This window comes from Mauremys reevesii, linkage group 5 (genome assembly GCF_016161935.1).
Source record: "Mauremys reevesii isolate NIE-2019 linkage group 5, ASM1616193v1, whole genome shotgun sequence".
Taxonomy (NCBI): domain Eukaryota; kingdom Metazoa; phylum Chordata; order Testudines; family Geoemydidae; genus Mauremys; species Mauremys reevesii.
Genome location: NC_052627.1, coordinates 91,397,458 through 91,420,509, shown reverse-complemented (window position 1 = coordinate 91,420,509; position 23,052 = coordinate 91,397,458). Strand labels below are relative to the sequence as shown.

Below are 23,052 nucleotides of genomic sequence, written 5' to 3'. Positions count from 1 at the left end.
GTTTAGTGTCATCTGCAAACTTGCTAAGAGTGCAGTCCACACCATCCTCCAGATCGTTAATGAAGATATTGAACAAAACCGGCCCCAGCACCGACCCTTGGGGCATTCCACTTGATACCGGCTGCCAACTAGACATGGAACCATTGATCACTACCCATTGAGCCCGACCATCTAGCCAGTTTTCTATCCACCTTACCGTCCATTCATCCAGCCCATACTTCTTTAACTTGCTGGCAAGAATACTGTGGGAGACTGTATCAAAAGCTTTGCTAAAGTCCAGAAATAGCACATCCACTGCTTTCCCCTCATCCATAGAACCGCTTATCTCATCATAGAAGGCAATTAGGTTAGTCAGGCATGACTTGCCCTTGGTGAATCCATGCTGACTGTTCCTGATCACTTTCCCCTCCTTTAAGTGGTTCAGAATTGATTCCTTGAGGACCTGTTCCATGATTTTTCCAGGGACTGAGGTGAGACTGACTGGCCTGTAGTTCCCTGGATCTTCCTTCTTCCCTTTTTTAAAGCTATATGTCACACATTAGTAAAATATCACAAATGAAAGGGATAGTGTGTTATGAATATCCTAGCTGAAAGTCAAAGCTTTCATCAACTTTAGGTATCAAAGTGAATATTAAAACTAGTCAAACCCTCAGCTGAAATCATTTAATAACATTCATTGTCTCTTTAGTCTCTAAAAAGGGATTTGTTGTTTTGACAAGATCACCTGCTGATTTTTTTATATATATATTTTTATGTGGAAGTTATTTATCTAACTAGCCATTTGAATGTCAACAGTAAAACTGTCTCAGCTCTGCTCACCCCTCAAAGCAGTGTGCTACCGTCAGTACCCATTTGTTTGCAATCAAAACACAGCCACATATGTGCCCACTTGGTTCACTCTGCAGAGAGCACTGCCATGGCCACCGTCCTGGACGACTAGTCCTGCCGCCAAGGATCCTCTTGCTCATGCGAGCTGCAGGGCGACGGCCACAATCTAGCGAGAAATGTATGATACTGTGTGTTATTTACTGCCACGAAATTCAATGTGCATAGAACGTTCTCAAAATCTGCTCTGAAAAAAGTATTGCAAGGGGGTTTCTCTATACAGAATGAAATTATAAAACTCATGAAATTATGTCACACTTATGGGAAGAATTTATAAAAACTCAACACACTGTGTTTGAATTCCATATACAATGAGCCAAATTCATCCCTCCTTTCACTTCAGTGGACTGAGCCCTGGGATTAATTTGACCTATTTAGGTTTCCAAATAAGACAAACGAAAAAAAAAAAAAAAAAAAAAAGAAGCCAGACTAAGTTGGAAGAGTTTGGCTTTCTCTGAGAAGTAGAGCTACCGACCTATCCTTGGGCAGGAGGGTTATTTTTATACCAGTGAATCACCTGTCAATCACCAGCATGTTGTTGCTACCCTGGACTACACACCAGAACTGGCACTGAAGTAGCACATTGGAAAGCCTTTGCCGAGGCCCAGAAGCCCAAGCATGAGATGTGCATCTATCTGCTGGAAATATAACATTTTCTTTACTCATGGAAATTTCCAATGGAAAATAGCTATTTGCTCATATATAGCTTGCCAGTGAAGATTTATTTTTTTTACAATGCCTATTCTAGTGCTCTGTCCATTCTAGTTTTAAATATCCACCACTTCCCTTGGAAACGATAACATATTGTTATAAATTTCACTGACAAGAAGTTTTCCATCAACTTGCTGGTCAGCTACACACCTTTTAAAAATATGTTCATCCCTTTCTTTTCATTCTCCTTTTTAATTCTGGGATTGTAATGTGACAGGCTGTTATAAATCTCTTGTTTTATTACTGCCCAATTTAGAGAATTGGCTGACATAGTATCAGTTTCTGGAATCCTTCTCCAGGGGAGGATATCCTGTTTTTGCATATATGTTGGAATTTAGCAATGAAGAAATAAATTAGTACAATGTTGATTTGTAACTATTAAATTCTTAGCACGTTCCCTCAAATAACTTCTGGGGGCAAGGACTTTTGTGTTGCTTTAAAGTCCTCTATATGTACTACATGTAAGAGGCAAACAACCTTACAGTCTCCTACAAGATGACTTTTCTGGTAATAGTAAACTTTGAGTAGTTTCCTGGATCTAGGTCATGCTTTATGATTAATCTGTCTCATCAAGCTAATATATTTATTCAAAATGTTCTTCAAGAAAGCTTTTCCGTTTTGTAGACCTGACATCCATCTGAAGAATTGCTGTATTTTTCAAACCACTTAAACTGGCACAATCCACTGTGCATTTAGATTTAATCTGGAGTTTTCTCCTTTAACTTTCCCTATCCCCTTGACAGTCACAGCTACAAATGAGTCACATACCACATCAGGAGCTTACTTACTATCATGGTAGCAAAAGATGTTCCCAACAGCAACAAAAGTTTAGTCTAATCAAAACATGGATATTGACAAGATTAGGGGAAACCAGGAAGTCATCCTCTGGTTCTGGTTCCATTTGCAAGACATTGGAAAGATGATACCAGTGCAAACTGTTAGTGATATAATTTCTGGGCCAGATTCTGTTTTCAGTCAGTCCAGAGTAAATCCAATAAAGTCAGTGAACTTACTCCAGACTCACTAATATCTCAGTCTGACCCTTTCTCATTAGATTCTGTGGACCAAATCTTCATGTCTTTATTCAGGCAAATTTCCACAGAAGCCTGAGAGAGTGAGTCCTTCCTAAGACTTGAGGAAGAACTATAGAACACACAGTACTTGTAACTATATCATCATAACAATTATGGACCAAGCCTGCTCCCTTTGAAATTAATTGTAATTCTCCTAATTAATTTTGTGGGGGCAGGAGCCAGCCTTAGTCGAATACAATGGACAATTTCATCATCAAAAGGGGAAAGAAGCTGATACCATTGGATGTAGTGGCCAAAAAAATATTAATGGGAAACTAATAGGTGAACAAAAGTATATCAGATTTCAAAGGGAAATACACATTAAAGATTTGTTTTTGAGAAAGTATATTTCAACATATCAAAGACACATGCTTAAGAGTCCAAATAAAATGCTCTTCATATGTTGTTTCAGGAATTATGTTTTTCTCTTACCTTTTTTGCTACAGAGAAGGGACACTTTACTTCTGCTTTGACAGGACTGCCTAAGTGTTGAAACAATAACATGAAAAACATATTATTGACAATTTACATATTATATCAGCCCAATATAAGAGAAATTGGATTATTTGTTTAAACACAGCAAAATCAATCCACGATACAATGAAACACAAGGAGCATTATATTGGGCACCAGAAATTGCACTGGCTTCCAGTCTGTTTCTGAAGGCAGTTAAAGGTGTTATTTTAGATCTATATAAAGCCTTTATGAATTGAGTGCTGCATATCTTAGAGACTACCTCTTTCTTTATTAATTAACCCAACAGCTGAGATGCAGTGTCTGGTATTTCCTAAATTCTGAAGGCAAATAAATCTCTGTGAAGTTCTCTTGATTCTTCCAGGTAGGTGAAAGACTTTTGTTGACATTTACTTGATAGAAAATGGCTTTTAGATTAAACAGAATTTTTTGCCAAAAGAATTTTGGTCTTTTGATGAAAACCCAGAAAGTTTCCAAGGGAAATGTTTATGCAACTGAAGAGTTCACATTTTTGTTGAACGTTTTTGGGAGGAAGAGAATCATTCCCTACCAGTTGTATTGACTCTACAGTTCATTTGCCTCCTTGCCTCACATAGTCCAAGGTCCATTGACTTCAATGGAATTACTCACACTATGAGTCAAGTTATTTATGTGCATGAATGACAGTGCCTGCAAACCATTAAACCCAGTTAATAAGGGAGACACATCTTGAATAAGATGAAATATGAACAAGACATCAATTGCTATGAAGATCTCAATATTTATTTACTATACGTATGGATTTGCTAAGAATGGAAGGCCAAATTATTATCCATGTTTTTAAGTTTTTTTTCTGTGTGTCTTGAAGGATTGATGAGCACTGACTACTTTCAAAATGATAAAGAATCTAAATGCTAATGAGATTCTTGATAATAACTCTAAGAAACTAGTAATATATGAGAGAGATACTCCCTTTGATCAATATCCTGAGAGCTTTGTTCTTGGTATTTACTCTAGACCCGAGCACTTGGAAGAGATTAGGCTGGTGAACAGGGACAGTTATGAGAAAGGAAAAGAGGTAAGAACAAATTTTCAGTCTCAGGCATTGTCCTGTCTACCAGTCCGCATTTTGGGGAACTTTTCTTTAAGTAACAAAGAATCCTGTGGCACCTTATAGACTAACAGACGTTCTGCAGCATGAGCTTTCGTGGGTGAATACCCACTTCTTCAGATGCAAGAAGAAGTGGGTATTCACCCACGAAAGCTCATGCTGCAGAACGTCTGTTAGTCTATAAGGTGCCACAGGATTCTTTGTTGCTTTTACAGATCCAGACTAACACGGCTACCCCTCTGATACTTTCTTTAAGTAGGTGAACAAATGAACTAGAAATGAATGGGAAAGAATGTCAAAACACTATGGAACTATTCACAATGGATGAACAGAGGAAAGAAGAAGTAACTTAAGAGGACTACCTCATTCAGTATTCTTCTGATGAATGAAGATGCTACTAGCTTTTGTGGTTCAAATTAATACTGTCGCCAGCTAGTAAAACTTTGCACATTTGAATAGGTGATTGCCTTGCAAATCTCTTCATATGAAGCCCTGGAGCCTTCTTTCCAGGTAATAGATACTTCTCTGGTTGAGTTTGCTGTGAACTTTTCCAGTGGTGTTCCTCAACTGGCTAGGTAAGCGTCTACAATAGATTTGCTTGCTTTGTCCAGCAATGGTAGTTTCAGATGAATTCCTGAGTTGAGACAATGTGATTTTTCTCCCAATTTACGGAAATGTCACCACAGCCCTGGCCCAGCTGCCTTATGAGGTTGCCCTAATTAGTATATCAGTCAGGAAGACTTTACATATTATATAAAGGTGCCATTTCCCCCTGAAGGATGGCATGATAAATATTTTCTGGGCTCTTTGCATGGCACTTGTTAGAGAGTTTCTAGAACTCCACTGTCCAAAGTGATAAATAACCATTTGTTCTTTGAAACTATTCAGTCTCCTTCCTAACAGGCAGAGAACCTCTTTTAGTCCTGAGCTCACTCAGCTGGGTTGAGGCTGCACAGGCTCTGGTACCTCCACAAAAGGGACTGACAAACCAGAACTCTGCAAGGGGAGACACGCCCCCCTCTCTGGGGGCCCAAGCTGTCTCACTCCTTTCCCCAGCCAGGTGAGCTTAGGGACAAAAGGAACCGCAGGGAGGAGTTAGACAGAAAAAAATATAGCCAGCAATACCAGCAAAAAGCAGCTGCAGTCAGTACTTGTAGGTTCTGATGATGCTCTCTTCGTCCAAAAGTTTTTCACATTAGCCACCACCAATCTAACAGAGTCCATTACTGAATCCACCAAGATGTTTAAAATAAAAGATGCTCCTGAGAAAACCTTCTGCACGGGACTTTAACTTCTGGTGTTTAGAAGCTGTGGTTTCTGCAAAGTCCAGACTACAACAGTCCTACAAGGAAGGTGGGGGTGTTGCTGATGCCTTTGCCCTCTTGTCTCTTATGGGTCTTCCCTATTGGCCAATAGAGACTTGCTTGAGCTGTTGTAAGAGTCTGTCAGAGTCTCTGCATCATTTATCTGACCTCTCCTGCACTTGCCCTATTTACCTGCCTTGTGAGGCTGGCCTAGTGAGTCTGCAGTCTTCTTCCCTGAGGGACAAGCCTCCACTGTCGGAGGGCTTGTAGGCTTGTAGTCAGCAGGGAAAGAGGACACGCATCTGAAGAAGTGGGATTTTTTACCCATGAAAGCTTATGCCCAAATAAATGTTAGTCTTTAAGGTGCCACCAGACTCCTTGTTGTTTTTGTGGATACAGACTAATACGGCTACCACTCTGATACAGGGAAAGAGGAAGGCTGCTATCTACACTGGGTCCACTCCTAGCAGTGGTGCCTTCTCCTTCTGTTCTTCCTCAGCAGTAGCATTGGATCTGCCCAGAGAGGATTTTTGAATACACATCTACCCAAGGCACTGCGCAGCCAATGAGGACACCATGAGCAGGATCCCAGGGCAATTTCACTCATGAACTTGTGAGCCTACAGCTGTTATGCCCATCAGGTGAGAGAGGCTCTTTCAAGTTAGGAAGCTTACCAAAGTCTGCTTCCAATTCCTGCTGTGGAGTACGGAAGAGGTATAAACAAGAGCACATAGCACATACAGTGAGCAGCCTGACCCTGGGATGGCAACAGCTAGGCTTGTTGGTCCTGCTAAGAGCTGCCTGAAGGAGCTTGAGGAGGAGATAGACAGGTCACAGAAAGAAACAGCAGCTCTTCAGGAAAGAAAGATGTGTATAGAGGGGAGGATAGTATTATAGGGAGAGAGAGACAGGAGAATTCTCTAAATAGGAAGAGGCCTGGAGCATGACTGTATACTTCTTTGGACGAATCATGGAAGGAGTGGGACAATCACTGAGCAACTCCTAATTATCAGGTAATAATTACTGCTGCATGCTGGAGAAGAGGAAACCTACTGTGAGAACAGTGGAGGGGACTGTGCCATTAAAGCTGTTTTATTTTGTTTTAAATTACATTTCCAGTCACAACTGCTTAATCCTCACTTGGTATTCCAGGAGTCTGGGCATGTGACCCACAGAAGTGCTAACCAGTGTGACAGCAGTGCTGTCCACAAACATAATTACTGACTAGTAAATCAGATGACTTTGGCATCCAAATACAAAATAAGTTTGCAAACTAAGGCCCTAGTCCTGCAAAGACTTCTGCAAGTGCAGTGGAGTAGTCTCATTTAAGCGTTTGCATAAGACTTTGCAATACTAGGATATGAAGGACAAGATTCAGCAAGTTGCTGAGTTCCTCCTGTGAGATGCTGAGTAGTTTCAACTCCCAATTATACTATCTTAAATTTGGGATGCTGATGATTTTTACAAGAAGCCTTGTTTTTACATTTCTTTTTTCCCCACTGACAACATCTCTACCAGTTCAAGGGAGGGCTCGTTTAAAAGCAATGAATAAGTGAGCTCTAAAACCAGTATGCCACAGAATTCTCATTGAAAACTGGATATGTGACCTTATTAATTTCTTTACTCTTAATTGGTAGTTCAACTAGATAGTGATTCTGTGATTAAAAGCTTATTATGATAGTTACAGTCTACACAATTATGATCAACCAGAAAATTAGATTCAGTGACGAGGACCCAAAATGAGAGTGAAGTTGTAAGAGACATTAGCCTCACTGTGGAATTTACATTACGTCATGCATATGTATGTTTATGTGAATGCAAACAAAGATACCTTTCTGCACTCAGAACATAAAACTCACTAATGGAAATACCATCCTCCATTGCTAAGCTTCCATCCACTTCTCTAAAGCACATATGGAGCACACAGTAGCTGTCCCTTACCCTTTCACTAGAAGGGCAGGTAACGTGGATGCATTGTTATTCTTCCAGTCAGAGGGCAGATTCAGCCACTTTTGATGGTGTAGTTGCTCATTTTCTTGTACAATTTTTGTTGCAGACGGCCCCCTGAAACGAATAAAAACAGTCCATGGATCTTCAAATATGTTTGATACTGATTGTCCTGACATTACAGTTATGGGAGGGAAAGATGCTTTAGTGCCTCCCCTTTATGCCAAAGTCAGGCAACTGACTGATACTCCAGATCTGCAGATGGTTGCGGGACAGGTTTTGGCCAAAGTCAGACCTACTCACATTTTATTGTTATTCATTAAAAATGTTCTAACAAGTGGGAATGGGAAATGGAAATGGCAAAAGTTCTCTGGTGGCAGAAAATGTAAGCATGATTTCACATCTGCTTTATTCATTACTATTACATTTTGGTCATAATGCTCATAATCACATCCAAGCTTTTTCTTCCCAAAATTTTCCTTTCCAAGCAATTTTCAGTTACCCACTATGTGTCTGTTTAGCTCATATTGCTTCCACAAGATATAATCAGCAATGATGATCACAGTATGGATTGATTTTATTCATACTGATCAACAGAACCACTCAGAGGAAAATTTCAGAACATATAAAAATAGAGTCTCTTAAATGAAAGTAGCCGATAATCAGATTTGGCAGGTTGGTAAGATCAATTCCCACCCCACCCCACTCTTTTTTTTCCTGGTAAGTAAGACTTCCATCTCTCTCTTTGAAGCTCTTCATTGTAAGGTTACTTATACAAAGAATTGAGCCCTCAAGCATTTACTTAGTTCTAGATTCAGCAACTGCTTGGTCAAAAAATTATACATTTTTCTCCTGAATTAATTTGCACAAGATGCCATTTAAAAAAATGAAAAGATTTTTTTAAAATCATTTGTGCGTCAGACAAGCAGGTCAATTTAAGGAAACATCAGATCACCCTGCCCCAAAATACAAATGCCTTTTAATAAAAAAATTAGCAAATTCTCAAACATAACAGCAGGAAGATTCTTCATGGATTTGGATTTCAAAATATATGGTGCATATGTGCATTAACATGAAAGCTGGGTAAAAGTAGTGATCATTTGTTAAATTTCATTTCAGGAGATTTTGCACTCTTGAAATACTGCTCTTCTGCAAAACATTTAGCAAAATTGGCTATTTTTAATCTTAAAACCCTGCAAAAACACCCAGTTCTGAATATTTGCTCTTGTGCTGTGAATTTGAAATGTGTTCCATATGTAGCTCTACAGCATCAGTTAACTAACAAAATACCAGATCCTTAAGTCCAGCCAAACTGTACACGGTACAGCTCAGGTGCACTAAAGTTCGCCTTTATGCTCCCCTGATCCTGAGCTCTCTATATGTCGAAGTGGTTCCCAAGCATAAGAAAGAGCAGATACTCTAGTGTCATTTACCCTAGGTGTGATCAGCTCCAGGAGGCTGGAAAAGCAGGTAGGAACTGGCAAGGTATAGGGAAGCCTCCATCATGTTCCATTACCCCTGGTCGCATGCCTCTTTCTCCAGTAGCAGAAAGGCAAGGCTGCATTCAGGCCTAGGTGACATCAAAGCGCAGTGGGACTATGCAGCTCCATAGCAAGCTATAGGACAGATACCCCAGGGCCAAAAATTTTGCCCCTCCAAAAAGGGGAACAGAGAGCTGAAATTAAGGGTGTATATATTGAAAAGAAAAGAATCTTAGGGGGACACACACGCAGAGAAAATTGAATAGTAATATGGAAGACACAGAAAAAGGAAAAATGTGTATGAGGGCCAGCTCCAGACATTAGATTTAGATTGACAAACTTTAAACTGATAAATAGATGTTACATCATCTGGCAAAAGCAAGTTTTTGTTTGCTTGAGTATATAAAAGCGTCAAATTTTGGAAGATTCATATGAGGTACCTAAAGCAGCTTTCTATCTGGAGCTAAAGCAATGCAATGGACTACCACGGAAAATCTTTCAAAGCTGATGAAACTAGAGGCAAAAATCCACCCAACTGTGATTTTACTAAGGTAGGTGGCAAGGGTCCAGGGAAAATAAGTGGGAAAGAAAAATAAAACCCTGTTATTACTATCATTATTTAAGTGTTGACAATGTCCTTAGGAATTATGGTCTCGCTTCAGCAAAGTGCTCAAGCATGTGCTTAACTTTTAGCATGTACTTAAGTCCCATTGACTTAAGTGTCACTACATACTGATTAGTTAGACATTGGAAAGGGGGGAAAAACCCAAGCACAGTGGAAGTTATGGCTAAAGAAAAATAGTTCTGTACATATTATTAAGGGACTGATTGTGCCTTCTGCATGCACCCCAAACTCCCATTAAAGTCAATGGAAGATCTGGATACATAAGAAATGCAGGATCTGCACTAAGAAGCACACACGGACAGTGAAGATGAATGATGAACAATGTATTGTATTTCAAAAAAAGTTCTGACCTTGCCTGAGCAATGGCTGTAAAAAGAAAACATGATGGATTCTCAGCTTCTGCCAAGATGCCTTTAAGCTTTCAATGAAACATTCAACTCTCAGACTTATTTTTGTTCCCTCATTAAGATTTTGTTTTAATGAGAATCTTAAGCCATGATGATGCATTAAAGACACAGAAAAATCTGGGTTTTTCCTGCTGAGGAAAACCCTGCAGGAATGACTTTTTCAAGATTCAAAAAAGCTGTTACACATGAAGAGTTTTTAAAAAGTGTTAAAAAAAACAAAACAAAAAAAACCCAGTACTGTTTTCCCTTAAACTGAAGTTAGACAAAAGTAATGGGTAGGTTTGGAAAAATACAGATATTCAGGGCTACTGCACAATTAATGAACCATAAACAAACTGATTCATAGTGTAATTGTATTTTTAAGCATCCTACAGTTTCTAATGCTTGATTCCCCACCCCCCAGGAAATCTGTTACTATTTGGGCCTTTCCTGGAAAACTAATTTGTTTTTCAGACACATCCATTTGATCTACTACAGAAGTTTCCGTTATGTCCAAGACCACCCTCCTGCTCAGAAGTTTATACAGTCCCTAAGCTTGACAGCTAAGGAATCCTTTATGGGAGACGAGAGGTATAGCACTTAGTATAATTAAAAAAAAAATTCCTTCTAGTATTTTTAAAATTAGACGTGGGAAATTATGTTAAATTATATATTATATATACACACACACATGTAGTAGTAGAGAGTTTAGGGGTTTCTAATTCATATTGACCATCAGAAGCTTGTTAACCTGTAAAAATGTAACGATAAAACTGAACTTCAGTTAAAGCATTTAACAGTCTGAGTCCAAGTTTTCAAGTCTGCTAAACAAAACAAATAGCTAGAGAAACCTGGGAGTCTACATCTGTCCAGCAGACAACTGAAAATAGGTTGGAACGGTTGCACTAAATGATATTTTCAGATTTACACCTCTTCAGCCCAGCCATTATCTGTTATTATGTTAATAACTCTGCCTGTGTATCCTCTGAATAAGTTGCTGGTTTTGATATGTTTGAATTGCTTTATGAAGGAGAGGGCATAGCTCATAAATGGCTCCAGACACCTCATGGTTTTCCTGTAAAGAATGATCTATTAGCCATAAAAATTAACAATATGGTACATCATGTTCTATGTCAGCAGTGAGTTAGTTTGCCAGGTCTGCATTAACAAAAATCTGATAATAACCCAAATTCTGGATTCCAGCCAATGGCAGGAAGAATAAGAAAAAAAATCAGGACAAATGTCAAAGGGCCTAGAGATTGCACCTGCATCTTCCGCATATGGCAGCACATGGCATTAGGCTATTTTTAAATCTGAGTTAACTTTTAGATAATGTTTTCACCTCTTAGCTCAGAGAGCCGGCTTTTACAGTGGTTTAAAACAGGTAGCATCCATTGGTTAGCTTACTATACAAGTTGTTGATGATCAACTAAGCATGATTTTTTGGCAACAGTTGTCAGTGCAACCATATGGAAATACTCTCAGCAGGACCCGCAGAATTAGTCAGACTCTTTGGATTCTGTCCATTGTATAGTTTCTTTCTCCTAATCTCCTCTGGGCATATTAAACTATTATCACTCCATGATCTACTAGCCAGCAGCGGTTGCTAATGAGCACTTTTAAAACAGTTCTCACCTCATCAAATGAAGGCTCTTCTGCAGCTAAGAGCTTCTCCCTCCTGTGTCTGCTTATGGTAAACAGATACAGGTGTCTCCTATTAATTTCCAGTATTTTCTCATTTCTCCTTCCATCTCCTCCAACAATGTTCACAAAACCATTTTGTTTAACATTTTTGACCTGTCTTCTTTGTATGAAGAATCTGCCATGAGCAACTTCTCCATTACTTCATAATTTTGTAGAATGGTGTTTTATCCATTGTGTGGCTTCCACCAAATATGTAATTTATAAAATACATAATTCAGAAAAATGTATTTTTAAAAATGAACACCATCATAACAGTTGATGGATGCAAGCTTATATTACCCCAGTGGTACATACACACAAAGATTAAGATCCTCAGTATCCCTTCTGCCCTTTTTCACCCTTTAGGGCCACAAAAGGGCCTTAAAAACCCCAATTCCAGCTTGAGTAAAATTCCCTGTGTAGGCAATGCAGACGTCAGCTGTGAGGCTACTTTCCAAGGAGCTTCTGGCAAACCTAGGCATAGTGGACAGGGCCAGGGACACAGTTTGGAGCAGGAGTAGCAAGGCATGACTGAGGTGGGGCCTGTGGTGGAGTTTCTGGGCAGCTCTGCAGCCCATAGGCAGCCATAATACTTAGAGAGGCCCCTGTATCATGATCAATGGAAATGGAGTCACAGTGCCTATGTTCCCTGCAGGGGCTGTTATTGACATGACAACAGGGGAACAGGGAATGAGTGGAGTTAGGCTGGAAGCAACTCAGCCACATGGCCAAAGCAGTGCACAAGGTTTAATAACGTTCCACTTCTTCAACTTAACCTGCTCGATTCAGCTTCACTCTTTGCTAACAAGAGAGCCCTCAAACTTGTGAAGGTGCAAAGATGGTGACTTAAGCCACTCCCAGCTCTTCGCTGCAAGATCCATAGTGCACCTCTTATAGGTGCAGCACAGAATTTCACCCATGAAATACAACCTGGACAAAGGAAGAAAATGGTTTCTTCCCTAACTTCTTTCAGGGTTAGTAATCTGAGGTTTTATTTTTAACTCTAGAAGGTACAAGGATTTTGGTCAAAAGTGTGATTTTCACATGTGTTATTTGTTTTTTAAAGACATACAGTTTCGGAGAAGTTTCTAGAGTTTTGACTGGACTTTCTCTGCCCTGTGCTGATTGGCTATTTGCACCAACCCTCCGCTTTCCCCTCCCTCACAGTCTCTTCATTTAAGCATCACTCCACACCTGCCCTCATACCATCTACTCCCATGCTTTGGACACACCTCTCTCATCAGCATCTCCCATTGGCTAGCTTACGTGGCTCCCCCACTAGCATGCTGGCTTTTGTGGATCCCATTTTAAAGGCATCTATTGTATAAGGAGCCTCAGCACCGAACTCAGGCTTTGTGGATTCCAGTGATTTTTCTAGGCACCTAAAAGTTAGGTGTTGCAACACCTAAGTCCTCTTGTGGAACTGGGCCCAAGTGTCTTGTCCTTGGTCACACATGGAGTCTGCAGCAGAGGTAGGATTGAACCTAAGTCTCCCAGAGGCCAACCTAGCACCGTACCTATTTTGCCATCCTTCTTCTTCACAAGTATGTGTATCCTGAGGCATCAGACTAGCAAAACAAGTTGAATATTAACTTGAAAGGAAACAATTTCTGAAAAAAGTTACAACTTCTGGAATTATAAGCATGAATTGTTATAGTATTGCTACATCTATTTACAGACACATGGTAGAGTATTCACGTGCTACCTAATATGCATTACTTCAAGCCTATTTATGACTGCATATGCTTATCATTCTTTTACAGATTTTCGAAATAAAAGTTTTGCAATTTCAGTCACAAGTTACTGTGATTTTGGTACTTCCAATTTATTAGAATTATTTTTGTCTCTGTTTAATAAAATAAATGTATGTTGATGAACTCTCTATGATCTTCACTATAATACATTCCCAAGGATTTCATAAAATACACATGGACATCATACGTTGAATATATTAGAGAAAGATCAAACATATTTTACATTCTGTTGAGTGGGTTTAGAATACTAAGTTGAATTAATGAGCTGAAGTACTGCAGTCTTCACATAGCATTTGATTTAATAGCTGTCCTGTTTATTCTTAGAGCAAATAATGTATGTTGGATTCAGATGTTCAAACTTCTTTTAATAGTAGATTATGTATCCCTTTGATTTCCTTGATGTTTCTGAGGACTTGTCTACATGGTGGGATAATGCACACTACAGGATGTGATTTCTAAAGAGCACTGATGTGTGGTGCATTAGTTGGTCCGTGTAGACCCTGCTGGTGCATACTAAATGTTTCAAAATGTGCTAGGGAACATGTAGCAGTGCACATTACCCCACTGTGTAGACATGCCCTGAGCAGAAGAGATGCTGTCTCAACTCTTCATTTTTCTAACTCAGAGCTGGTTAGAAGACAATAATCAATGGTCAGCATAGTAGTTCAGATGAGAAATAAATTAGTTTGTTAGCCCACCAGCTAGATAGAGCACATATTATTCTTTTGTATTCCATAGCAGGTTACTATAGTTTACCATAATGGCATTTGCTATCTCATCCTAGCATAGGAGGAGAAAGGGAGATAATTCCATGCAGTTTTCACAGAGTTGCTAAACAGAAATATTTGCTAGAGACTTGCTTTTGGCAGACTTCAACTTTGAATAGACTATCATTGTTTTATCACTGCCTGATCAGCAGATGTGGGTTTCCAAACACATGAGAATAATTTGACCAGCCCAATGTCAAGTGAAAACTATAACCATCTAGGCATACTATTCTTATCATTCAGTAGAGAATGCCCATCTTTAGAAAATGTACCAGCTGACCCTCATGCAGTGAAAAGGTTTCCAGTCAGCATGGAGGCATATAAACAATTGTTCACTTCATGTTTAACATTTTTTTCACATTAGGAAAACACATGAACTTCAAAGAAACACATTCTATCATTTGATGAGTGGACATTTTGCCAGGCTACTTATCAAATCTTTTGAGACAATGTTTTCATCTGTTTCATAAGTGCATAAGTTTCTGTAAAGGGAAATCGTGTCTTACTAATCTATTAGAGTTCTTTGAAGGGGTCAACAAACATGTGGACAAGGTGGATCCAGTGGACATAGTGTACTTAGATTTCCAGAAAGCCTTTGACAAGGTCCCTCACCAAAGGCTCTTATGTAAATTAAGCTGTCATGGGATAAAAGGGAAGGTCCTTTCATGGATTGAGAACTGGTTAAAGGACAGGGAACAAAGGGTAGGAATTAATGGTAAATTCTCAGAATGGAGAGGGGTAACTAGTGGTGTTCCCCAAGGGTCAGTCCTAGGACCAATCCTATTCAATTTATTCATAAATGATCTGGAGAAAGGGGTAAACAGTGAGGTGGCAAAGTTTGCAGATGATACTAAACTACTCAAGATAGTTAAGACCAAAGCAGATTGTGAAGAACTTCAAAAAGATCTCACAAAACGAAGTGATTGGGCAACAAAATGGCAAATGAAATTTAATGTGGATAAATGTAAAGTAATGCACATTGGAAAAAATAACCCCAACTATACATACAACATGATGGGGGCTAATTTAGCTACAATGAGTCAGGAAAAAGATCTTGGAGTTATCGTGGATAGTTCTCTGAAGATGTCCACGCAGTGTGCAGAGGCGGTCAAAAAAGCAAACAGGATGTTAGGAATCATTAAAAAGGGGATAGAGAATAAGACTGAGAATATATTATTGCCCTTATATAAAGCCATGGTACGCCCACATCTCGAATACTGTGTACAGATGTGGTCTCCTCACCTCAAAAAAGATATTCTAGCACTAGAAAAGGTTCAGAAAAGAGCAACTAAAATGATTAGGGGTTTAGAGAGGGTCCCATATGAGGAAAGATTAAAGAGGCTAGGACTCTTCAGTTTGGAAAAGAGAAGACTAAGGGGGGACATGATAGAGGTATATAAAATCATGAGTGATGTTGAGAAAGTGGATAATACAAGAACTAGGGGTCACCAAATGAAATTAATAGGCAGCAGGTTTAAAACAAATAAAAGGAAGTTCTTCTTCACGCAGCGCACAGTCAACTTGTGGAACTCCTTATGAGGAGGTTATGAAGGCTAGGACTATAACAATGTTTAAAAGGGGACTGGATAAATTCATGGTGGCTAAGTCCATAAATGGCTATTAGCCAGAATGGGTAAGAATGGTGTCCCTAGCCTCTGTTCATCAGAGGATGGAGATGGATGGCAGGAGAGAGATCACTTGATCATTGCCTGTTAGGTTCACTCCCTCAGGGGCACCTGGCATTGGCCACTGTCGGTAGACAGATACTGGGCTAGATAGACCGTACCGGGTCAGACCAAAGGTCCTTCTTATGTTCTTATGCAACATGTACAGTTTTCCACATCAGATCACATCATTATATTGTGCTGTAACAAATTGTGGAAAAAATATAATCAGCATGGAATTAGTATTGACTGGCAGCCAGACAAATAGTCTGAGTTTAGTACAATAGGCAGAAACTGGGTTACTTTTTATGTTGCTCCAGCTACCAGAGGTCAAGTTTATTATATCTACATTTTCAAACTGACTTATGGTTTTAGAATCTGTCATTTAGAAATGTTATTCATGTGTATTTGGAACCATTTGCTAAATTCATTTAACAGAACCACATTTCATTGTCATTACATTCTATTCATTTGTTTGTGGCTAATTTAATTCTCAATAATTAAAACAAACAGATAGATTCACAAGCAGTTAGAAAGACATTCCTTCTATGTTCTAAAGATTACAGAGCACTGGGACTTGTCATCTGGAAATTCACTACTAAACAACTATGATTTCTATCTTGAACAACTGTACAGAGAAGAAAAGTACCATGTACTATCTTTCCTCGTAATTTCAGGCGTAAGGTAACATAGGCTCACATGAACTATTATTAAACAAACGTATATCTATATAACAAATGCCTTCTGTATAATGGCATCATACAGGTGGCATTTATTTGTTTAGATCTTTAAATTTATTCATGGTGGCAGGGACTGTAAATCACAAAATATTCCCTTTTTAAAATCACTTTATGATCTGGATTATTATGAATGTCCATGCACACAAAAAAAGGTTTTGCTCAAGATGTTATTATCCTTAGAGCAGAATGTGACTATTGCAAGGGAAAAACATTTTTCATCAATATTTTCTAGCCTTATATCATATATATATTCTAACTTAATATATAATCCATCCTACCAAGCTGTGTCTGGAAATAAGCAACCTTCTGAAAACATGCCAAATGTTATCAGTCTACTATTACAGGCTTTCTTGTTAGAGGCCATTTTATATCTAATAAATGATACAGGATGTCAGTGGCAAACAGGTGAGGTATATGACTTGAAGTCTGATTTCAAAGTAATATGAAATCCTGAAAACATTACATAATCTAGTCCCTCTCCCTGCCAATGCAGAAAATGTTCACATAAGTGATGTATTGTGGCAAGGCACCTTCTCTATCTCCCCAGTCTCCACTGCTTTTAGCCCTGGTGAGACAGGCTTGGGTAATATGGTCCCCCTTGGGACACAGGGGAAGTCTGTTCCTTCTCTCCACCAGTCCTGTTTAGAGTATTGTTCTCCCTTGTGGGAGAGAATACTGCCTCTCCTCCTGGTGAGGCTTGCTGATCCTAACCTCTTGGCAGCAAGACTCCTTCTCTCTCTCCCCCCGGAGGGTTTAAAAAGGTCTCAGGCAGCCCTTAGTTGGAATCAGCTGATCCTAATTAACCTCAGGTAGCTCCCTCTCAGCTGATTCTAATTGATACTTTGGTAACCCCTTCTCAGCTGTACCTGATTGACCTGTAGTTACCCCCCAGTTGATAGGGAGGAGGGCCTTTTAACCTTCTGAGACTGATTTCTACTCCTCCCTTGCAGCTATCTGTCCTGAGTTTATCACAGTATTTACTGCCAACATGGCTTAAGGTCTAAAGAAGAATTAACTATGTTATAGTCATTCAAATTCCTTCGTTCCACAACTGGTTCTGGTAAATGTATTGTGTTCCTCATTTTCCTCATAGACCTCCTTCAAAGATGATTTATGCCATTATTGTGTTGGCTCCGTAACTGTGTAATGAAAATAAGCTGAGAAAATGAAGCTTCAGATGACTGACAGAATTTTGCTTCAAGAGTAGGAAAAAAGAATTTGTCTCCTGATTCTTTAGAAAACTGAAGCCATTAACATTTATTGTTAGAGACAGGCACAAGCCACAAACATAGGTTCTGGATCTGAATTTCTCAATGTCTCTTACATGGTTACTCATCACTGCCAAAAAAGCTTTGTCATGCATTCTACCCTTTTATAAAATAGCTTTGAGAGGGCTGACATTTTTGTCTCATATAGTGACTTAGAAGTGATAGAGTTAAATCATTACTTCTATAGGGAAACCCCACAGAATGGGGACGGAAATTGGAAATTTCCACTCATATTGTTTCAGTGTCATTTTCCCAATTGGGAAGAGGAGGTGTTCTTTGCCCTTCTATGGAGAAGGTAAGTATGACTTTGCAAACTTACAAACATCTGAGATCCATTGGGAAAATTCTGATTCAGGACCAGTCGGGCTAAACATTTTTAATGCTGGGGGGGGGGGAAGAGGGGGGAGAGAGAGAAGGAGTCTTGCTGCCAAGAGGTTAGTGTTAATTTTAATGTATTAGATAATTGTATATTAATCCTCTAATAAGCTGTACTTCCCCTTTATCCAACTTCTTATCCTATCTCTGATTTATGATTCCAGTAGAAAGGAGACTAGCACACACTATTATGTCCAGAACATTCTTTCTGCAATCTCTAGAGCTACAGAATTTCTGTTAACCCAATGGGGCTTGAGGAATGCATTTTTAATCATTGAAAAGTAGTTTTCCTCAAAAGTTTGGTACAGTTTAGAGATATATGGAGCCCTATGTAAGCGGTCTGATTGCACACATTAAGCTGTAACTTAGGTTAACAATTCTGGCCACTTGTGGTCCTCCATCAGTGAAAGAGCTGTCACTGACAAAAAAGCAAGTATAGGATTGGCACCACGACTGGTATTATTTGTGTCCCAGCTGACAGTTACATATCACTCTTAAGGGTGCTAATTCTCACTTTTTGTGATAGTTAGTTTTGATTGGACAATTAGGTCACATTATTTCTGTTCCCATCAGATGCAAACACTTGTGTCTTAGAGTGCAAAATTTGCTTTCATGAAAATTTTCTAATATTTTCTTCAAAATCATTATTTTGTGTATATATCTGACAGTAAACTCATTCACTATAATGTTTGCAAAAAGTGAACACAAAAGGGGCATAAACACAGCCAAAGTAGAGTTGATGTTTTCATTTGGGAAAATATTCACAAAACACAACCTTTAATCTAGGCTAGTGTAATTTTAAAAAGATCTTTGTGATTGAAATATTAATACAGAATTTAGTATTATGAAAATATTGCATGATAACTGCTATTCCACCTAATATAATTGGGAAATATTCTTTTATTTCATTCACAGATCGTTTATAAATTTGAAAAAGTAACTACTTTAAGAAATGGAACAAAGATGGCCTTTCACAAAGTACACATATTACTTATGAGCTTTACTAGATTTAAGATTATTTTGAAGACTTTCTGATTTATGTACATTTGCTCTGAACTTTCCCACATTTATCTTTTAGTGTCTGGTCTCCTCTTGCCACTCCCACACCTTCTTTGTTTTATCATTTCAAGTTTAGTCATATCACAACTTGTGTTTTACATTTTCTTATAGCTGGAAATCCTGATCTTGCAAAGACTTTAGGCACTGTGAATAGTCCCATTGACTTCAATGTGACTACTCACTCTGCAATAAGTTAAGCATGTGTATAAATCTTTAAGGGATTTGAACCACAGAATGAAAATGTTGATGTTTATGAGAAAATACACAACAAACATATACTGACATAAAAACAAAGAGTAACTGAATGATTAAAGACCAGCATGTATACAGCAACAACCTAATTCCAATGCATATGAAGACTCTCAACTGCTTTTCTGAGAGAGTAAAAATACAAAGGGTAGGCCTGAATCTCCACTGCTTTGCACTTTATTTAATCACTTAGATGTGTGTAAACTGAGAGTACCAGTATGGTTTGTGTGTACAGTGTAGTTGTAGCCATGTCAGTCCCTGGATATTAGAGAGAGAAGGTGGGTGAGGTAATATTTTTTAATGGACCAACTTCTATTGGTGAGAGAGTCAAGCTTTTGAGACACACAGACCTCTTCTTCAGGTCTGGGAAAGGAACTCCCAGCATCACAGCAAAATGCAAGATGTAACAGACATTTGGTTTACACTGGGTGTGGGGGGGAAATCGATCTAAGTTATGCAACTTCAGCTATGTGAATAACGTAGCTGAAGTCGATGTACTTAGATCTACTTACCGCGGTGTCTTCACTGCGGTAAGTCAATGGCTGATGCTCTCCCATCAACTCTGTCTACGCCTCTTGCCCTGGTGGAGTACCAGAGTCGACAGGAGAGCGCTTGGTGGTTGATTTATCGCGTTTAGACTAGACGCGATAAATCGACCCCCGCTGGATCGATCGTTACCTGTAGATCCAGTGAGTAATGTAGACAAGCCCAGATTGTTTAACATAAATAGTTAGCACATACTGTAAGGGATCATTCAAGGTAGAGTGGCCCATTAATATCGGTAAGTGTGTAGGTGGGTGTGGCTCTCCCTCACTGTCAGTCTCTGAGGGAGACCACACCCCTTTGCTGACACACTCCTGAAACCACAGTCTAAGTAAAGGGGGAAGTTAGCTGTTCCAACTCTTAGGGTACATCTTCACTACCGGCCGTATTGGTGGGTAGCAATCGATTTCTCGGGGATCGATATATCGCATCTCATCTAGACGCAATATATCGATCCCCGAACGCACTCCTGTTGACTCCGGAACTCTACCAACGCGAACGGCGGTAGCGGAGTCGACATGGGGAGCCGTGGACGTTGATCCCGCGCCGTGAGAACGGAAGGTAACTCGATCTAAGATATTTCGACTTCAGCTACGCTATTCACGTAGCTGAAGTTGCGTATCTTAGATCGATCCCTCCCCCTAGTGTAGACCAGCCCTTAGGCAGGGTAGCTGCGAGTGGTTTGGGGGAGCCAGGCCCTCAGCCAAGGCAGGGCACCAAACAAACAGTCTAGACTGCTGGTAGGGGTTAGGAACCCAGCAAACAATCTAGGGGGCTGGCAGAGGTGAATACCACCCCAGTCTGTTGTCCTTGCTCTGGTGGGCGACAGACAAACAAAGGCCTCATGGCCTAAGGATGGGGGAATACTGCCTTCCCAAGGGGAGTGGAGTGGCAGGGGTAGGGAGACACAGGCCCTCCTGACTCCACTGCATCCCAGGCCATAGCCATAACAGTGGCAGAGTGGTCTGCCACTGGGTCAGCAGGGAATGTTGGAACGCTGCCTCCCCTCCCCAGGTCTGTCTCCCCTGTTGCGGGGGGTGGGGAGCTGGCATCTCCACTTGCTCCCTCCACATTGCACCTCATTTTTTTTCCCAAAAGTGGGCATCTGTCCTGTTTGCTCTTGCCAACTGATCAAGGCAGCAAGAGCAAATGGGACAAATGTCTACTTTTGAAAAAAAAAAAAAGAGTCAGGGAAGAAGGGACAGGGCTTAAAAAAGGGACTGTCCCAGCCAACACAGGATGTATGGTCACCCTAGCCTAGTGGGCAGGCAGTCCAGATCAGCAGTCAAGAGTTTATACAAAGGTTCGAAAGCCAGGAGATCCAATCCAAGGGGAAGAAACTTGGGGAAGTTAAGTATGAAGCTGACTGTGAAGAGTTACAAAAGGACCTCACTAAACTGGATGACTGGGCAACAAAATGGCAGATGAAATTCAGTGTTGATAAGTGCAAAGTAATGCACATTGGAAAAGTAATCCCAACTAAACATACAAAATGATAGAGTCTAAATTATCTGTTACCACTCAAGAAAGAGATCTTGGAATCATCATGCATAGTTCTCTGAAAACATCTACCCAACGTAGAGCAGTAGTCAAAAAAAGCTATGCAATTATCAAATAGCAGACAAAGAGTTATTTGACATCAAGGCTACATTTGAGAATTGGCGACACTACTTTGAGGGGACCAAACATCCCATCCTAATTTTAACTCACCATAAGAATCTAGAACAGGGATAGGCAACCTTTCAGAAGTGGTGTGCCGAGTTTTCATTTATTCACTATCATTTAAGGTTCTGTGTGCCAGTAATACATTTTAATGTTTTTAGAAGGTCTATTTCTATAAGTCTATAATATATAACTGAACTATTGTTGTATGTAAAGTAAATAAGGTTTTTTTAAATGTTTAAGATGCTTCATTTAAACTTAAATTAAAATGCAGAGCCCCCTGGACTGGTGGCCAGGACCTGGGCAGTGTGAGTGCCACTGAAAATCAGCTCATGTGCCACCTTCGGCACCCGTGCCATAGGTTGCCTACCCCTGATCTAGAATAGCTATGATCTGCCAAAGCGCTGAATCAGCATCAGTTGTGTTGGACCCTATTCTTTTCAAGATTTGATTTCACAATCATGTATCATCCAGGCAACATGAATGGCTAGGCTGATGGCCTCTGAGGAAAAGGGGAATACTATACACTAATCCCAAAGAACCACCACCTTACACATTAAATCCAGACCATTTAATTTGTGGGTCTGTAGCCTCGGACTTCCTTACCAAGCTTTGCGCAGCGCTCCCTAATGATCCTTTTTTAAACTCATAACCTCATCCAAGGAGGGTCTCCCTAGTACCACCGTATGCCACTATTCCTGGGTCAATAACCTCCTGTATGTCAATGGCTCCCTCTATGACCCCAAGGGTTTCCCAAGGTGGGAAGTGCTGTGCATACATCATGATACCCCTTAGGCAGGCTACTTTGGACAATCCAAGACTCTGTGAGTTGTAGCCCACTCATTCTGGTGGCCACAAATGCAGGATGACATTTGGTCCTACATCAGGTCCTGCAACATCTGTGCTTGCACAAAACTCCTCTAGAGCAGGACTTTCTGCCTCCTGATGCCAACGTGGGATCCTTTCCTGGCCCTGGTCACATATTACCCCTGATTTTTATAGTGGAATTACCCAAATCTGAAGGCCTAACACCATACTAACTGTCATGGATCAACGCACCAAAAAGGCCAATTTTGTACCATGCACTTGTGGAAACTACTGCATGCCTTCTAGTTACACGTATCTTCTGCCTCCATGGCCGCCCAAAACATCTTGCCATAGACTGTGGATTCCAGGTCATATCCAGGTTTTGGAAGGATGGTTTCCCTCCAAGATGTCCAGATCATGCATCCACCACACATGACCCTCTGATAGATGGCCAATCAGAAAGGGTCACCCAGGTGCTTAAACAATAGATTGACAAGTAGGTAGG

General features: G+C 40.0%; 1 protein-coding gene across 8 annotated transcripts in view; it reads right to left on the bottom strand.

The window, feature by feature from the left end:
• The window catches only part of CORIN (corin, serine peptidase), a 289,837-nt gene that overhangs the window by 17,166 nt on the left and 249,619 nt on the right, over positions 1-23,052 (bottom strand). For 7 of the 8 annotated variants that reach the window (XM_039541668.1, XM_039541670.1, XM_039541669.1 and 4 more), the window contains exons 17-19: positions 7,479-7,601; positions 3,102-3,151; positions 820-994 (exon numbers count right to left, since the gene is read on the bottom strand). In XM_039541668.1, coding sequence (XP_039397602.1) covers positions 820-994; positions 3,102-3,151; positions 7,479-7,601 — 348 coding nt within the window. Of the gene's footprint in view, positions 1-819; positions 995-1,388; positions 1,524-3,101; positions 3,152-7,478; positions 7,602-23,052 lie in introns of those variants that run through there. The other variant, XM_039541675.1, reaches the window with a different exon arrangement.